Source organism: Protomyctophum parallelum (assembly GCF_964188405.1).
Source record: "Protomyctophum parallelum genome assembly, chromosome: 7".
Classification (NCBI taxonomy): Eukaryota; Metazoa; Chordata; class Actinopteri; order Myctophiformes; family Myctophidae; genus Protomyctophum; species Protomyctophum parallelum.
In genome coordinates, this window is record NC_139705.1 from 18,841,158 (window position 1) to 18,860,355 (window position 19,198).

The following is a 19,198-nucleotide window of genomic DNA, read 5'->3' on the forward strand; positions in this document are numbered from 1 at the left end:
ATAATACGTACATGTTATAAACCAGTAGATCTCTTATGTAGATCTTCTATTTTCAACACGTGTGTAAATCAGTATAAATATTTTTTTGCAGCTGTGTGTGTGTGTGTGTGCGTGTGTGTGTGCGTGCGTACGTGCGTGCGTGTGTGCATGTGTGTGTGTGTGTGTGTGTGTGTGTGTGTGTGTGCGTGTGTGTGTGTGCGTGCGTGCGTGTGTGTGTGCGTGTGTGTGTGTGTGTGTGTGTGTGTGTGTTGTATTGATGGAGGAGGTCTGATCTGAGGTCTGTAGACCTGCACTGACAGGGAACATTAGAGGTATAGTGTTGGATCGATGCTTCTAACTCACTCAGCAACTAAATGAGGCGTGCTTGAAATGAGATGAGGTGTGGGCGCCTGCATGTCTGCATACTGTGCATGCATGTATGCATGTGTTTTGGTGTGTGCACATGTTTTTGTGTGTGCGTGCGTGCGCGTGTACATGTGTGAGAAAGACAGCGATGTAGCGTGCCACAGATCTGATCTGAAGGGTGTTAACTCTCTCTCTCTCTCTCTCTCTGTCCTCTTTCGTTCCCGCTCTCTCCTGCTCTGTTTCACACTGTTCTGCCCCCCCCCACCCACCCCCTTCCCCAACCCTTCATTCTGTCTCCGTATCTACCTCCCTCTGCCCCACCCATCCTATTTTCCACTCCATTCCATCTATCACTGCCACTTCTCGCCGTCATCAATCCCTCTTTCATCCTCCTGTCGTCCCCCTCTCTTTTCCTGACTCCGTCCCTCTGTTTCCCGTCTTCTCTCCTTTCCGTCCCTTCTCTGCTTCCCTCTCGGCTAACCTGTCTCTCTGCTACCTGTCTCTCTGCTTCCCTCTCGGCTAACCTGTCTCTTCTGCTCTCCTCCTCCAGGCGGTGGAGTCCAGACTGCAGCTCCTGCTGTCACAGGCGGAGGAGGTGACCCGCGGCGTCCAGGAGGACTTAGAGGAGGCGAGGCAGGCTCACAGAGAACACTCCCTTAAACTAACCCAGGTGGGTGTATACACCTTCACTGCACGTGCACGCACGGACACAGTAACGCACACGCACGCGCACCAACAAACATGTAATGAAACAAACAAACTCTCAAAGTATCGCACAAAACGCTCAACAAACACACATGCGGTCTGCCTTCATCAGCAAACACTTTTCCCCAGGAGTAGAAACATCACTGAAGAAAGAATTAATGAACCCAGAAATTGTAGGAAAATAACATTTCATTCACAAAGAATAACTTTAACCACATTATATCCCTGATGAAAAACAGACAATTGAACTCCTCAATGTTTATATGTAATCAATGTGTATTGCTACTAGCTGACTGTATAATTATAATCTGGGCTGCATATATAAAAATGTTTTAATTAAAAACGTGTGTGCACGTGTAGCTCCAGGAGGAGCACCAGAAGGCCTTGCTTCGTCGGGACTTCCAGCTCCAGAGTCTGGACCTGCAGGCCCGCCTGCAGCACAGGTTCTGGAGCCAGGAGAGGAGCCTGCTGACCCAAGAGTCTCAGCAGCTCAAACAGAGCCTGCTGCTGCTCAGCCTCAAGCTGCGCTGCTTCCTCAAACAGTGGAGGCTGGGAAGGAAGCTGGACACTGAGGGGAAGGATGTACTGGAGGTATATACAGTATGTGTATATATATATATATATATATAAGGGAAGAAGGAGGGAGGGATAGGGAAGAGGGAAAGGGTGGGGATGGACATGGAGAAAATGAATGAATGAATGAATTTATTTATTTATTCATGTATTAATTAATTATTGAATGGATGGATGAATGAAGTAGTGAAGGAATGAATGAATGGATGGATGGATGAATAGATGGATGGATGAATAGATGGATGGATGAATGGATGGATGAAGTAATGAAGTAATTAAGTAATGAAGTAATGAAGTAATGAATGAATGAAGTGAGTGAATGGATGAATTAATTAATTAATTAACAAACAGGGATGAAGAGAGGGAGAGATGGATAAGGTCATGGTGTGTTCTGTGATTGGTCCATTAGGTGAACAGCCTGAAAGACCTCTACCTGCTATTGGAGGAGGAGAATCTGACAAGCCCCGCCCACCACACAGACAGGATGGCCGCTGCAGAGGAGCAGCCACTCAGCCCGTCTATCAAGGTGATGAAAACAAAAAGGGAAAAGAATATCCATTATCGATTATTAATTTTCATAATCGATTTCGGGTCCTATTAACGATAATCGATTGATTAATCGGACCCATCCCTAACACACACACACACGCACACACACTAACATGCTCCCTGCTGTATACCTTCCACTGTAGTCCAGTGCGGTCAGCAGTACCCTGGCTGACCTGAAGGTGGCGCTACAGGAGCTGAGTGGGGAGCTGCGTCAGGAGAGACAGGGCTCTCAGGAACTCACCCAGCAGTTTGCCAAGGCCAAAGCATCATGGGAAATGGAGAGAACCGACCTCAAGAACATCATCACACAGGTATGGATGGATGAGTGGTGATGGAGTCTTTCATCATCACACAGGTATGGATGGATGAGTGGTGATGGAGTCTATCCTCAAGAACCTCATCACACAGGTATGGATGGATGAGTGGTGATGGAGTCTTTCATCACACAGGTATGGATGGATGAGTGGTGATGGAGTCTATCCTCAAGAACCTCATCACACAGGTATGGATGGATGAGTGGTGATGGAGTCTTTCCATTTTCAGCAACAAAGGTTTATTAGTGTGCGTCATTTCTTTAAACAGAACACTTCACTCTGGATATAAACTACAATCTGTATGACAGCAGCCTGATTATGTTCACTGTTGAAGAATGAAATGAAATTTGCTACACAGAGAGAGAGAGAGAGAGAGAGAGAGAGACAGAGAGAGAGAGAGAGAGAGAGAGAGAGAGAGACAGAGAGAGAGAGAGAGAGAGAGACACAGAGAGAGAGAGAGACAGAGAGAGAGAGAGAGAGTCAAGGGGCTGGAGGAGGCACGCACACACACACGCACGCACGCACACACACACACACACACAAACACACAAATGCCTCATGAATCATGGTCTTGATCAGAAAGATTAGGCACTCTCTTCCTGGAGTGAGATCATTTGTCTTCTGATTGGCTTGGCAGTGCATCTCCCCACCAATGGGAAATGAGAGCGCAGCAACAAAGAGATGAGGCATTGGCCTTTGCCTAATTGTGACGTGTTGTAGTGTTTCATGAGATTAAATTGACCAAGCAGCCCTTTATGGTTTAATCAGCGCTCGGTTCATTCAGCCCAGCTTCTTTTGAAACAAGGTGATCCGTCATCTGTGCGTCACACACACACACACACACACACACACACACACAGAGAGAGAGACAACCAGAGGAATGAACGTGAATAAGACCCACATGTGCACAGACACACCCATGCACGAAAACACAGACAACATTTCAATGCCATGATACATTAATTCCTGGCATACTAAAAGTATTCCATCAATGCACTGCCCAGTGTGTGTGTGTGTGTGTGTGTGTGTGTGTGTGTGTGCGTGTGCGTGTGTGTGTGCGTGCATACAGTACATGCGTGCACCTGGCCTAGAAGCCACCGTTGGAGCCAGTCTCTGTTCTGCCAACTCCACAACTATGCTATCACTTTGCCTTGAAGTGCACAATGTGTGCGTGAGTGAGTGTGTGTGCGTGCGTGCGTGCGTGCATGTTTTAATGCAGACATCTGTCCACCATCCAGCCACATCAGAGCTGAGGCATCCTGACAGTGATGGTACAACCAGCTGGCAGCTGTTGCTTTTTTTTTTTTTTTTTTTTTAAGATATTTTTTTGCGGCTTACGCCTTTATTGATTTTTTAAGGGACAGACAGTAGGCTGACAGGAAACGGGAGAGAGATGGGGGGATGACATGCGGTAAAGGCCGTGTCGGGTCCGGGAGTCGAACCCGCGGCACACCGCGACTGGATCACCAGTCCGGTGCCCAGACCGTTACGCTACGGCCTGGGCCAGCTGTTGCTTTGTTGAAGTCACCAGACTTTACTCTGCATGGCGTCGCTGTTGGGTGGAAACCTCATTTAAATTCGAAAACAGCAAAAATACACTATACACTGTGGTGTGATGAATTAACGTAAACAATTAATATACATAGAACGTTGAAATCTAGAGACATGATAGCGACGATTATCATTTAACGACTCCTCCTGACTATATGAAGGCAAATAATCTGAATGTGACGTGTGAAGTATATGATAATACAACGTTATGATATATTATGATACGCTTAGGACGCTTGCGATAACACCCGTTTGTTTAGGGTGATCCGAAAACAGTAAATCAGCTAGTCGTGTTTGTTTATTTGTCTGTTTAGCCGCGGTGCTCTTGGTAAGGGAAAAACGTTTAGGAAACCAGGAGCCACATACTGGGGTAGTGCATGATCTGTGCGACCAAGGCTACTCTCTGTTGGGGGCCGCAGGAGAAGGAAAGAAAAGTGGCAAAATACAGAAGAAATACAGAAAATGGCCTTTGTCAGGGCTGCACTGCACAGGTGTGTAGCGAGCTTGTTGTGGTAGGTGCTTCTGGTTGGGAAAAAGACAGTATTAGACAATAACACATAAATTTGGACTTAAAATAGTTTTTTCCACAGTGTTTTTCCACACTATAGCAACTTTGTCACATTTCCATAACATCCAGGTTATATCGTTCGTCATCATATATTTTTTTCCTCCAAACTAAATTTAGCATCTATTTTTATCAGGGTTAAGATCTGGGTTCTATTCTATTCTAATACACCTGGCACAGGGTCTGTGTATGTAAACATTGTGGTTGCTGGAGGCGTCCCCTGCCCCAGATTACAGCCACATGAAGGAGGTTCACAGTCACACTCACAGATAGCTTTAACTTTAGCTTCAGGAACTGTTCCTTCAGGAAATGGCCTGCTTTAAACAAACTTTAAACAAAAGTACCATGACTAATGCATACCTGCCAACCTCACACCATCAGATCAAAGGAGATTTAAAAAAACAAATCAGAGAGGGCGGGAGGGGACGACGACGACAGAGAGAGAGAGACAGAGCTCACACCTTCAAACAAAAACAATCAAATACTGCCATGGTTGCTTCACAGCCTGGTGAGGCAACTGCACCGACCTAGAGCGCAAAGTATTGCAGAGGGTTGTGCGGACAGCCGAACGCATGAGCAGATGTGCTCTCCCCCCATGCATCCAAGCCCTGTACGAAGAATGCTGTGTCAGCAAAGCTCGAGGAATCATGAAGGATTCAAGCCATCCCAACCGCAGCCAAACAAAATGACGTTTTACTCTAATATGTACCCGTACTCAAGATGTAACAATAAAGTGCAACCTTTAGTGATTTGCATATCGAAGATCACACCTGTGTGAAGTGAGGGGCGCTAATATGTGAAAGTCTTTATTGTTAATGGCATTTAATGTTTGTGACATGACGTAAATTTTCACTTCTTTGTCAATGGCATTTTTAAAACAAACATTGAACTAAAAACAAACATTAAACCAGTATAGGGGAGGGGCTAGCGCCCCTCAAAAATCACATCCGTGTGAAGTGAGGGTCACTCTTCTTATCATCATACATCATCATGACATTACAAGTCGATTTGCTCAGACACATGACGTAAATTCTCCTTTCATTGTCAATAGCATTTAATGTTTGTGTTTAATAGCACAAAAAGGCGATTTGCTCAGACACATATGACGTAAATTCTCCTTTCATTGTCAATGGCAAGTGTGACACGAGTTAGGACAAAGAGCTGTATATAGGAGGGGCTAGCACCCCTCAAAAACCCAAGGAACTACGCAATTTAAAAATAACACCCACATGTATGTTTTATGTAACCACGGTAACAATGTCAATTTGGTGAGGTCACTTACTGAACTGCACTCCCCCTCCTCACTGCTTTAGCGTGACTGTGCTGTGTCCTGTTCTGTCTATTCACACTTGTGATTTACAAACCACTGTTTGATATTGGAATGCAGCCAATGGGTGTGTGGGTTCAGTGCCTTGTGTATGACAACACATCCACAGACAGTGATGTTGGGTTTGCTGCCAGACAAACAAGTCAAGTTTATTGCAGAGACAGATTGGCTTCAAGCTTAGGACAGGATTGTGGTTAGGGTCATTTTCTGCCTTTCAATAGTTGTTGTAACTTGTACTGTAACATGTAATTTGTTCTTGTGCTGACTGAATATTTGCCATTAATTGTCTTTGTTCATTATAATGGGATATACTTTCTATAGAAAGGAGCAGCAACTCTACTCAGAGCCCCCCAAGGATGACAGAGCTTTTTCACCTTACTGTATATCTCCAAAGGAAGACGCTACCCTCCTGAGAAAACCCATTTTGGTGATTCCCCACCATCTAATGTCTGCCAACTCTGTCTGTCTATCACTGTCGAATACATGCTTAAGACCACCCCCTGACATTTGTACCCTTTTAAAGCGTTTTCTTATTTTTCTTGGTCCTTTCTTTGTCTTTGAACACTGAGCATTGTACTTTGTAGTTGACGTTGATATTGAGATGAAGGAGCGTGTGTAATGTTGTGTACGGTCCCAGTGAGCGCTGTATGATCAGCGCTGAGGCAGGTGATCTTTCATGTCTCCATGAAGCCCAGCAGGTCTTTCATTAGAATTCTCCCACGCTAAACGGCTCGGCACTAAAACTCGTTAAGGAGGTACCGCTCGTTAAGACACGCACAACATTAGGAATCTCCCCCGTCGCTACGGGAGACGGAGGGGGGGGGGGGGGGGGGGGGGGTGAGTTGATGCCAGACGCTTCCATTAGAACCATATAAGGACGCCATGGACTGAGGCAGGCAGAGAGGCATATGAGGATTGATGGGGAATGCTTTACTTGGTCTGTGTGTGTGTGTGTGTGTGTGTGTGTGTGTGTGTGTGTGTGTGTGTGTGTGTGTGTGTGTGTGTGTGTGTGCGTGTGCGTGTGCGTGTGCGTGTGCGTGTGCGTGTGCGTGTGCGTGTGTGTGCGTGTGCATGCGTGCATGCATGCGAGAGAGAGATATCCCAGTTTGTGACTGTGCATGGTGGCCTGTGCATTTGCGTGGGGAAAAACGAATGTGAGATTTTGATAAATGGCTTGATAGGTTGGTGTGGGTGTGTGTGGGCGTGCGTGCGTGATTGATGTGTCTGGTAGCTTCAGAAAGGCTTAGAAGAAAACAGAAAGCAGTCACGATCAGTCCTCTGTGCTAGATGTCTGACTGCACACCTGATACTTAGACTAGACGAGAGAGGGAGAGAGGGAGAGATGGAGAGAGGGAGAGATGGAGAGAGGGAGAGAGGGAGAGATGGAGAGAGGGAGAGATCTACTAGTAGAGTAGAGAAGAACGGCAAGGCAGTCAGAGGAAGAAAGGAGGAGAGGGGGTGGGGGGGGGAGGTCAGGATAGATTGATCGAGGGATCCTGAGAGAAGGGCAGAATAAACCCAAGGGTGTTTTTTGTTTCTGTCATCCACTAATGATTATGACGGAAGCGTTTAGTGCGTGTGTGCGTGCATGCATGCATGCGTGCGTGTGTGTGTAATACAGTAGGTACTTCATTCTTTATGTTGGAAAAAGACATTAGAGAGAGGTGGTGAGATATAAAGAATTAAAGAGCAATAATGAAACAAACCTAAGCGAAAAGCTAGAAGAATCTTTCATCCTGATCTGAGGCAGCATGAGGATTGATGGTGAATGCTTTACTGGGACTGTGCGTGCGTGCGTGCGTGCGTGCGTGCGTTAGGCTCTTACACTTAGGCTCTTACTTGGGAACACAAGGAGAAGTGGGTGTCAAGTGGACGAGGACAACTTTTACAGTGTTTATGTTACAAAAAATCTGACCCGTCTGAATTGAGTGCTGCTGTACTGTACTGTAGTACTGTACAATTAAGCCCTCCTCCCTGGCCTGTGTGTGTGTGTGTGTGTGTGTGTGTGTGTGTGCAGAGCCGAAGAGTTTGATCAATCCTCATGGGGGCCCGTCCCCCCCCCCCCCCGCAGCCCCGCCTCCCCGCACCCCCCCCCCCCCCCCCCCCCGCCGCAGCGCGGAAAAAAATATGTTGTTTTCGCTGGTACTTTTAAAGCAGCTTCTATAGGCCAATGTCCAAGCCAAGGTGAGGACTTTCAGGAATATATTATTTTTTATTATGAGAGAGAGAGAGAGAGAGAGAGAGAGAGAGAGATACAGAGAGAGAGAGATACGGAGAGAGAGAGGGAGATACGGAGAGAGAGAGGGAGATACGGAGAGAGAGAGAGAGAGAGAGATCATAGCTGGCGGCGGGTGCGTACCTTGGGTACCTTTGGGTAGGCTACAGAATTGCGTTGGGGGGGGACTGTCGCGGCCGAGCGAAGCGAGGCCGCCGCCGCGGATTTATTTATTTATTTATTTCCCAAATGGTCTAAAAATGAGTTCTTTAGCATACTTTTACCATTGAATTAGCCTATACACAGACAGCGACTGATCAGCCTATTTTGGACGATATGGGTCTTTTCTCGAGTCAGTGTGTAGTCTCACTAGTCTGTGGTTAGGTCTCTTTGGTGAATTCTTGATCAGTGTTGGGCGCGTTCGGAAATAGCGCACTGAGCCCACTGTGCAATGCAAACTAATAGGCGAGTGTGCTCCGGTGTGGTATTTCCGAACGCGCCCTTTATGTCACGCCTCAAGAACAACTACAAAAGAAACAGATTAGCACTTTTTAACACCTCTTGGACGGCCGGTGTCTCTCAAGACAGACTGTTGCCTGAGGAACAACAGGGGAGGCGCTGTTTTCCCGAATATTTGACGATGGGATTCTCAGATTGCCGGCGGAGAGGTCCAAAATGTTCGGAATTCCCAGAAAATATGTAATGTAAATGTAAAATGTCCACGAAAATCTTCATGGGGGCCGAAAGGGGCCCTAGGATTCTTCATGGGGGCCATGGCCCCGTGGCCCCCACAGACTCTACGTCGCTGTGTGTGTGTGTGTGTGTGTGTGTGTGTGTGTGTGTGTGTGTGTGTGTGTGTGTGTGTGTGTGTGTGTGTGTGTGTGTGTGTGTGTGTGTGTGTGTGTGTGTGTGTGTGTGTGTGTGTGTGTGACGCTGTGCAACAGTGCCACCCAGTGGTCCAGAGGTGTTTCGGCTGTCCGTGCTCAGACACAGGGACACACATACGTAGGGGGAGGGACTGACACACATAGCTGTGCAATGGAGTGGCTGCACCACTCAAAAATTAAACACTTGAAAAATGTCTTTCTCTCTCCCTTCCATCTGTGCTGTGCTCTCTCAGCTGGAGGGCAAGTCTACTAAGCCCATCATCACAGCAGCTGCAGCGCCTCTGTCGTCCTCCGGCGATGCGTTGGATCCTCCTGACCTGAAGGTGGCGCTGAAGAAGGAGAGAGAGGAGCACCAGCACCTGCTGGCCGAGTCCTACGCCGCCGTCATGGACCTCACCAAGCAGGTGTGTGTGTGTGTGTGTGTGTGTGTGTGTGTGTGTGTGTGTGTGTGTGTGCGTGCATGCGCTCACGCGATTTTCCTGTCCCAAAACAGAAGAAATGTAATTTGTACTCCCAAGTAGTTGGGTGCTGCTGTTGTGCACCCAAAATAGCTGATATTCAAGCTCACAAGGTGTCACATTGCAACGCGTTGTGAGCTTGTATATTGGCTTGTATATTTAGGGTGCGTGACACGGGAATGCGATCAAGTGCAGGCTTTCGGGTTAGAGTTAAAAATGGCTTAATTTTCATTTGAAATGGCATTCATAAAATGTGTGTCTGTGAAGTTAAGAAGTTAAGATGTTGTGTTGTTGTCCCACAGCTCCAGATAGGAGAGAGGAACTGGGGCAGAGACAAGATGGAGCTCATGGAGACCTTCAGCCAGGAGAGAGCTCAGTGGGAACAGAGGCTCCGAGAGGCAACCGCACAGCACAGCAAGGTGTGTGTGTGTGTGTGTGTGTGTGTGTGTGTGTGTGTGTGTGTGTGTGTGTGTGTGTGTGTGTGTGTGTGTGTGTGTGTGTGTGTGTGTGTGTGTGTGTGTGTGTGTGTGTGTGTGTGTGTGTGTGTGTGTGTGTGTGTGTGTTTGTGTGCGTGTGTGTCCTTATACTGCTTTCTTTATGAGAACTAAATGTTATCACAAGAATATTAAAGGTATATTCAGTGATTTCACTCAAAAAACCTTAGGTTTCGTTTTTGGCTGGGACCTAAGCCTTTCATCCAATCAGGATAGAGAGCCAAAAACGAAACCTAAGGTTTTTTGACCCCCAGGGGTTAACTGGGGACAGGGAGGAACTCCTTATATGGTCAGCACACTCTATAGTAGAGAGGATTATCACAACAAAACAAAAAAATAAGTGATATTTGAATTAAGTGAAATCACTGAATATACCTTTAAGGTGAGGAACATTAACGGAAGGTCAGAACATTTTCTTGTCAAGAGGCAGAATCTACATTTGGGGTTAATTATGTAGTGTTAATGGTTAAGGTTTGGGTTGGAGGTCGAGGAATTAAGCTCATGAACCATAGCGTCCCTGTACTGGCCATAATAGGCGAATTCACCCCAAATTAACTGACATTCTGTGAGAATAGCCGATATACTGTACAAGCCCACGTCCTTGTACAAGGCTAAGCCTTGTACTGTACATCGGCTATTTTCGCAGAAGAGATTTGTTGCAGAGGGAAAAGGGAGCAGACCGAGGATAGACCTCTGTGTGTGTGTGTGTGTCTGTGTCTGTGTGTGTGTGTGTGTGTGTGTGTGTGTGTGTGTGTGTGTGTGTGTGTGTGTGTGTGTGTGTGTGTGTGTGTGTGTGTGTGTGTGTGTGCATGTGTGCTGATATTAATGTTATACTTAGCCATGTTGACAGCAACCACACCTTGTGTTGTTGTGGTGTGAGATAACCCAATATTGTACACCCTGGTGGTGCAGCTGCAGTTCAGGGTTAGGATGATGTCACTGGGAGAGCAGGGCTGTTCAGCTCACCCCCTGTGATTATACACACGCACGCACGTGCACGCGTACATACGCACGCACGCACTCACACACACACACGCACACACAGCTACGCTGCTGGACAGTGTCACTGAGGGATTGCGTTGAGTGGTTAAACGTCCTGAGTTAAGTTTCTTTCCATAAACACACATGCACTGTCACCATTACAGACACGCACACTGTGTGTGTGTGTGTGTGTGTGTGTGTGTGTGTGTGTGTGTGTGTGTGTGTGTGTGTGTGTGTGTGTGTGTGTGTGTGTGTGTGTGTGTGTGTGTGTGTGTGTGTGTGTGTGTGTGTGTGTGTGTGTGTGTGTGTGCGTGCGTGCGTGCGAGAGCGTGCGTATGTTTGCGTATGTGTGTGTATGCGTGCTTGCTTGTGTGCATGTGTCTTCTCTGCTGCGCAAGTAAAGCTTTTTCCAGGATAAGCATAAACACTTTGAACCTGCCATCATTATAGGCAATATTCTTCAAAAATAGCATAAATAGCAGACCTAGAATGTGACACGTTGAGAGCTTGTGGATAGGCTATTTCTGCTGGCAGCAAAGGTCGTCTGGATCGGGATTCGAACCCGCAACACGCCGCCTTAGAAGCCTAGGCTCCCGGACCGTTAACAACAGCCGCCTTTCCAGGGATCTTTGAAAATCAATGTTGTTAAGTCATGTAATAGTAATGAGTTTCTGTCTGTCTTCTGTGCCCTTCCAGTCCAAGTCATCAGAAGGAGAGTCCTTAGCGGACACGCTCACCAACGGAGACGCCTCACCACGGTAACAGCTTGCAGTCCCTCAGGGCTCTATTCTAGTGTATTTTCAGTTTTTGCTCTACGTTAAATATCTTTGCAGAAAATAGCCGATCTACAAGCTTACAACTGCTATTCTCTGCGAAGGTTTCCCCCAGACTATACGGATGCTGGGGTTTTAAGTGGTTCACCTGTTTCTAAACTATGGAATATAAATCTAGCAGTAGGTGCGCAGAATAACTGGTATAACGTTCAAATTCCACAACACAGACTGTGACTGTCTATTTGTGTAGTTCCCATCAACACGTGCATTGTTCTCCAACAGGACCGTAACCTCTGCGTCAGAGCTGGAGAGGTCAGAGGTCAATGGAACCGCCTGTCAGGAAGGAAAGAGCCTGATCTCAGTCCAGACTCCTCTCCTGATTCGCCCAGAGCTGCATGACGTCACCAGGAAGAACTGGACCTACCTGACCAATGAGGTGTGAGATCTAGTCAGATAAGATTAGATTGCACATCATTGCAGGCCATCATACATTATCTTTCTTATATAAAAATACTATTTAAGCGCAAGCTAAATGCTCAGCGCCTTGTCATGCTGCTGGAGTTTCCGAAGACACAGCGCTTCCATTGTAAACAATTCGCTGCACTTTCAACAATCATTTATTTCTGAGACATTTTAAAACATGGAATAACGGAAAATAATATGGCATTAGAATTTGGACCAATCATATTCCCCCCCTTCCCCTCTTGGTCCTCTCTGTCCCTCTCAGACACCGGAGGTGGAGGACAGCTGTAAGACCTGGGACGGCCCGAGCGGGCCGTGCAGCAGCGGGGAGGCCTCCGAACTGGACACACTGGAGTCGGTCCAGCGCAGCTACACGGCGCCGGACCGCACGGGGATCCGCATCTACTACAGCCCTCCGGCCATGCGACGCATGGAGTCCCAGATGAGGAGCCAGCAGGGAGACGGAGCCGCTGCGCCTCGGCACGCCCAGAACGGCAGCTCCTCCGCCGGGCCGAGCGGCTCCGTCGACGACGGGGAGCCGGTGGGGACAGACGCCTGCGAGCTCCAGCAGCAACAACAGCCCTCGTCGCCCCTCTCCTCGTACTCGTCCTCATACGAGCAGTGGCTGAGCTCGCTGTCCAGACACCACCGGGAGCTGCTGGAGAGCAGGAGTGCGAGCGTCGCGATGGGTTCGATGCCCGGCGGCTCGGCCAGCGGCGGCGGCGTGGCGGCGGAGGGAATGGCGGCCTCCTCGGCGTTCCACGGGCTGGAGATGGGCGAGATCTCGGCCAACCTGAGCGACGACATGAAGGAGATGACCAACTGTGTCCGACAGGCCATCCGCTCCTCCTCCCTGGAGAGGAAGTCCAGCAAGGAACCAGGAAGTCAGGTGACTAGCTTTTATGAATTTTTTGTTTAGTATTTTTATTTTATTTTCACTGTTTTTCAACTACATCATCTTACCAAATGTTATTTCTTTTTTTAATTAGATGTGTGATTTTGATGGATCTCTCTCTCTCTCTCTCTCTCTCTCTCTCTCTCTCTCTCTCTCTCTCTCCCTCTCACTACCTACTCTTACTGTACCAGGCGGTGGGCGTAGCGACCAGGTCCACACAGACCGCGGCGCAGTACGCCAGTGTTGGGCTTCAAACCGACAACCTTCCCAGTAGGCTTCAGGCCAAAGCCTGGTCTCCCCGGCCCTCGTCGGCGAACACCACGTCCTCCCTGGCGTCGGCCCGGTCCCGGCAGATCTCCTCCTCCCTGGACAAGGTCCACGGCCGCATCGACAGGCCCTGCTGCTCGCCCAAATACGGCTCCCCAAAGCTACAGCGAAGAGTGTCTTCTGGTACTGAGGGGGATAAATTACTAGGGTCAATGGGGATGCCTGTTGGGAACGCATGTAGAGCTTTTGAAGTATGCGTTTGTGCATGTACACATGTGCATGTATGTCCATGCATATTCCTCTCCTGGTTATTATAGTTAACTAAAACTAACGAAATAACAAACTAAAATAGAAAGAAGAAAAAGTGATAACTAACTGAAACTGTATTGTGTGTTTACAAAACGAACTTAAACAATCAAAATGAACTCAAACTAAAACTCAAATGATTGTAACCACGCCCTCCTCTGTCGCCAGGCTCCACCTCTAGGCTGGACGGAGTGTCGTCGTCCTCCAGGGAGCGCAGCCTGTGGAACCTCCACCAGAGGCCCATGGGTGGAGGCTCTGCCTGGGCGCGCTCCACCACCACCAGGGACAGTCCTGTCCTCAGTGGCCTCAACGATGGACTCTCCAGCCTCTTCAGTGTGGTGGAACACTCTGGAAGCGTGGAGTCCCTGTGGAGGGGCGACACCGGAGGTACATTGATTGATTGATTCATTCGTTGATTCGTTGATTCATTACTTAACCATTTAAACCCTATACATCGTTGACCAGGCTCTGCCAGGGCTCTGTCCTTGGCCCGCTTATTTTCTCCCTCTCAAATTAGAGGGAGCATTCACATTAGACTACAATTTACAATAGGCATTTGGCAGAGCGATTTACAGTAAATAAGAACAATACAAGGTAATACATAGAAATAGTCATCAAGAGTCATAAGTAAAGTAAGAACCGTCCGTCTAACAGTAAAATATCTGTACAATGAAACTAGTCTAGTTGCTAAGACTATGGCGGGAGACTCTAGTTCATTCCACTAGAGTCTAATCTAAAGGTCTTCTCTCATCAGCCTGCAGCAGCCAGGGGGCCAGTCCAGCACGGCAGCCTCCAGCCGCGGGAAAACCCTCCGGGGCTCCGGCCTGCGGCTCCTCCGAACCCGGGTCTAACCGCTACGGAGGCCTGGTCCAGGAGTTCTTCAGGAACGTCTGCAGCAGCCGAAGCCAAGGAGTGGGCTCCCCCCTGCCCGGGGACAGGTCGCCCAGGGACGCCCTCGGCAACCTCGGAGGTCTTCCTATGGTCGTGCCGGGCGGTCTCGGAGGAACGGACGAACCCAAGCCGGAGTGCGTGTCGGCGGCCGTGGGAGTGGCCGGCGGGCTGGGTGCTCTGGCCGGCCTGGGCGGAGGCAGCGACAATGTGACCAGGATTGTTAACAAGCGCTTCATGCGGCACGCCGTCCGGGAGGAGACGCTCGGAATCGTGGGAGGAGGGAAGGAGACGAGCGGCAGCATGGTAGCAGTAGCGGCCGTGGTGATAGAGGTGAGAGATGTGTGTGGACGCAGACACTATACACACAGTATGCATGTTTGTTATAGAGGTGAGAGCTGTGTGTGGACGCAAACACTATACACACAGTATGCATGCTTGTTATAGAGGTGGTGATAGAGGTGAGAGATGTGTATGGACGCAAACACTATACACACAGTATGCATGCTTGTTATAGAGGTGGTGATAGAGGTGAGAGATGTGTGTGGACGCAAACACTATACACACAGTATGCATGCCTGTTGTAGAGGTGAGAGATGTGTGTGGACGCAAACACCAAACACTATACACACAGTATGCATGCCTGTTGTAGAGGTGAGAGATGTGTGTGGACGCAAACACTATACACACAGTATGCATGCCTGTTGTAGAGGTGAGAGAGCTGTGTATTTAAACTAAATACATGTGACTATAGTTAAACTAGTCACATTAATCCATTTAATAAAATTAAAAACAATCAATAAAGACATATAAGTATAAACAACCAGCTAAGAAAGACATACAATACAATACAGTATATCATATTTTGTCACATTATAAACATTAACCCATTAAGACCTGGGGCTTAATCTATGTTTGTGCTCAAACGTTTTCATGTCAAGGACCCTCAAAATTATATGTATTTGGTCACCGACCCCCATCTCAAAATATTTTGTTCCAGGGACCCCCAGAAGCAAAGATTTCAGTAAAAAAAATTCTCTTTGAATATATTCAAAGATTTACACACATTTTCACAAAATAATGAATAAATAGCAGATCTACAAGCTCATAGCTCGGAGTGATGCGCTATGAGCTTGTGTATCTGCTATTTTTTAATAGCCAAAGTATAAAATAATGGTTAAAGTGGTTGAGATGACACAGAAGCTTTCCCAGGTTTTAAAGGTGTTAATCCTCTAACCAAACTGCCCTCCATTCCCCCAGGATGGCGCCTGTGACTGTGCGGCGCAGTCCCTCACCACTTGCTTCGTCCGCCCGTCGAGATCCGCCACGCGCCATTCGCTGGGCCAGTGCAAGCACCGCCCCCAGGAGTCTCCCACGGCAACCGAGGAACGAACGGATGCCTGCCCTGAGTGACCGTGTGTCAAACTGCCATACGCACAAAAAACACACACACACACACACACGCGCATGCACACACACGCACACACACACACACACACACACACACATTGTGTACGCTGTAAAGTCCTCAGTGTTCATCTAACACTCAAAGTGTACAAACATATACTCTCCCAGTTAAATCAAGGCTGAGAGATTTTACTGTGTACAGAGTTCCCTACTGCCATGGCAAGTTAACACATGTCAACTAAACTACAGTGTTGGGGGCATCGCATTAAGCCTCAGTTATACTTATTTGTGTGCTGGCGGCGTGCTCAGTAAACAGCACATCTACAAGCTCACCACGCGTCACATAGTTTGTGACGCATTGTGAACTTGTAGATCTACTGTTTACGACATGCAACGCCAGCGTTCCAGCAAGTAATGCATTCCGTAATCATGTTCACTTTACTATGCCAAGTGACGCATTACTTTCAGAAACGGTTATTTATAGTATTTTTTTAAGCTTTTTAATCATGCACACTGATAATGACAATGCAGTCTGTCCATTCTCTAATCTCTACTGAGACTTATATTACATTTTTCTAAATGTATTCCCTGCAATGAAAGAGGACACTGCGGCTTCTCACGTGTTTGTGTTTCATCATGACTTTTACATTTTGTTTGCTAAAATAGCGTTTGAATACCAATACAATTACTCCATTTAGCCTCCCCTCTTCCATTTGATATTATTCCTAGACATTTTGCACTTCATTTGAGGGCGTTTTGCTAAAGTAACGCAAGAGTAATGTGTTATATTATAACACATTACTTAGTATTGTAATGTAACTACTTACTTTTAATATTACTTTTAATTGAAAGTAAATATGTAATAAAATTACATTTTGAAAGTAACTTCCCCAACACTGAAAAAAAAAACATTTACATGTGTATTGCCTACCACAAAGACACACACAACACGCACACAGCCACACTCCTGGCACGTACTGTACATACAAACATAACTGCTGCACAAGCACACTGCCACTCTGCCACACCAACACATACAGACAAACACAGCTCGACAGTGGCTGTTTTAGTGTGTATGGTGCCCTGGGCAGCCTCCCCTGTTGAAAGACTTCACTAATAGCATAAGTACTGTACATACTATTTGATAGTATTTGCCCCTGCCCTCAAGAAGGGGGCGACCATCCCAGGCAGTAGCCTGCCTAGAGTCAGGGTGCGCCAGCTCCTACTAGGTTAGTTGACCCACAAGTTGACATGATATCAATGATGTGCAAATGAGTGATAGGAAGCCTATCGCCTGTTTTGCGTAGGAGCCCCGTGCAAGATGCTCCCCTGGGAGACTGTCTCATGTCACCAGTACCTAAATCTGCCACTGTAGCTAGCACACTGTAGTGACTGTACATACTGCCTCACAGGCTCACTGCCACTCATGCACACTCAAGCGCAAGCAAGCACGCACGCGCACGAGCACGCTCTCACACACACACACACACACACACACACACACACACAGTCAACTGGGGGAATTCTAGACTTGGACCTAAGCCCGGGACAGACCATTCTAATGCCAAGGACGGGGAGGACTGAAGACACCCCCTCATCAGAGTTCTGCTTGGAATAACCCAAACCGTCTCAAACTACCAGCAGAGAACAGCTCAAAAACTATGAAACAACATGCCTACATGCATTTACCTGTCACACGCACGCACACACACACACGCGCACACACACACACACACACACACACACACACACACACAGTGCTAAATAACAGCTCTTACAAGCAGACTGTATGATGTCAGGACTGGACCTTCAAAAGAAAACCTTGTCTATTCATGTTCGGATCATACTATTTTTCCCTCCACGGAGAGGGCAGCAGTTTGCAGTGAAGTGGCAACAACTCACATAGATGGCTTTGGACAACTTTGTTCAGAATCTACCGTCACGATGTCATGTTGTCAACGCTGTAATCTGTTGGCAGCCATCTTGGATTCGCACGTGGACGAACGGGAGGGAAGGAAAATTAAAAGCTTCATTGAGGAAGGGGAGGGGGGGGGCACAGAACAGATCTGAGGCACAACAGCTGGTTTGCCTATTTAAATGAATGTTCGTTTGAATATGCAAACTCATATAAATATGCTTTGAAAGGATGCAATTCTTAGCTTACACTGTACAATCTGCAGTGTTCATTTATCCATGTTTAACTGAGAACAAATGGGTTCCATTTGTTTACTCTCAGAATTAAATTAACATAATTTTAATGTCTACTTTGTGACTTGTAAGCTAAGTGTACAAGTGCTCACCCCAGAAGAGTCCTTTGAATTCTATTATCTCCCTTGTGTCTGTCACTTGTACAAAAGTAACCAGTTGTGTGGCTCTCGATCGGAATAACAACAGAGATGGAGTCGTCCACTGATGGTTAAACTGTGTCAAACAAACAAGGCGTTGACGGTTGCAGTGCAGTCATAGATTCTAGACATTTAGCTGGAGCAGGTCGGCACTCTCGCTCAAGGACACTTATACAGTTGCTGTCGAACCTTCAACTTCAACAGTTGTCAGACATCAGGATGGTCTCTCTAGTGACGAGAACAACAATGGACTGTCGCACATCTCTGTATTGACAGCTGTCTCCAATTTATGTAACAACGGATAAAGTGCAAGTGTCGCTTTTCACTGAATGTTGAATATTTCTACATCTGTCATCCTTATTGGACCACAGACAAGAAAACTCAAGGAGTATTGGACTGCATCTCCCAGCCAGACACAGACTGTTGGACTACATATGGATTTTGGACTACTAAGACTCTAATTATGAACATGATCGTTGGACTGATCTCAGATCAGGCCAGCTGCCATTGTTTGCTATTTGGTATTCTTACTGTAGCTTTTTAATCACATTGTACATTCTAGTCCATGGTTCGCTCTTCTTAAGAAAGGGATATAAAATCATGTAATCCTGTTTTGCCTGAGAACCTACTTTACATGGAAATCGCAATCTTTCATTTCTCAATCTTAATTAGTGATTTTGTGTCTCCTCCAGTGGAGGTTTCAAGTTGTTACGCGTAAAAGAATACGTATTTGCTAAACAAGCCCTTTTTTGTTGCACATTATTATCAAATGTAAAGATGATGAAAAAGAAAGCTGACTGATCAAGTATTTACCAGATAACCATGAATTAATGGCTTTAATGTCTTTTAACGTACAAGTCAAAGACATTGCCCTCTATTGTCCAACAATAC

At 47.0% G+C, this 19,198-nt stretch overlaps 1 protein-coding gene across 1 annotated transcript in view; it reads left to right on the forward strand.

Moving 5' to 3' along the window:
- Positions 1-17,472, forward strand: part of mtcl2 (microtubule crosslinking factor 2) — a 304,621-nt gene extending 287,149 nt beyond the window's left edge. Inside the window, exons 14-26 of the mRNA XM_083769352.1 lie at positions 896-1,015; positions 1,411-1,641; positions 2,033-2,149; positions 2,316-2,483; positions 9,265-9,435; positions 9,792-9,908; positions 11,661-11,722; positions 12,020-12,173; positions 12,465-13,088; positions 13,286-13,544; positions 13,836-14,054; positions 14,422-14,888; positions 15,816-17,472. Of these exons, the coding sequence (XP_083625478.1) occupies positions 896-1,015; positions 1,411-1,641; positions 2,033-2,149; positions 2,316-2,483; positions 9,265-9,435; positions 9,792-9,908; positions 11,661-11,722; positions 12,020-12,173; positions 12,465-13,088; positions 13,286-13,544; positions 13,836-14,054; positions 14,422-14,888; positions 15,816-15,968 (2,862 nt within the window). The 3' untranslated portion in view covers positions 15,969-17,472. The remainder of the gene's footprint in view (positions 1-895; positions 1,016-1,410; positions 1,642-2,032; positions 2,150-2,315; positions 2,484-9,264; positions 9,436-9,791; positions 9,909-11,660; positions 11,723-12,019; positions 12,174-12,464; positions 13,089-13,285; positions 13,545-13,835; positions 14,055-14,421; positions 14,889-15,815) is intronic.
- Positions 17,473-19,198: the final 1,726 nt, after the last annotated feature.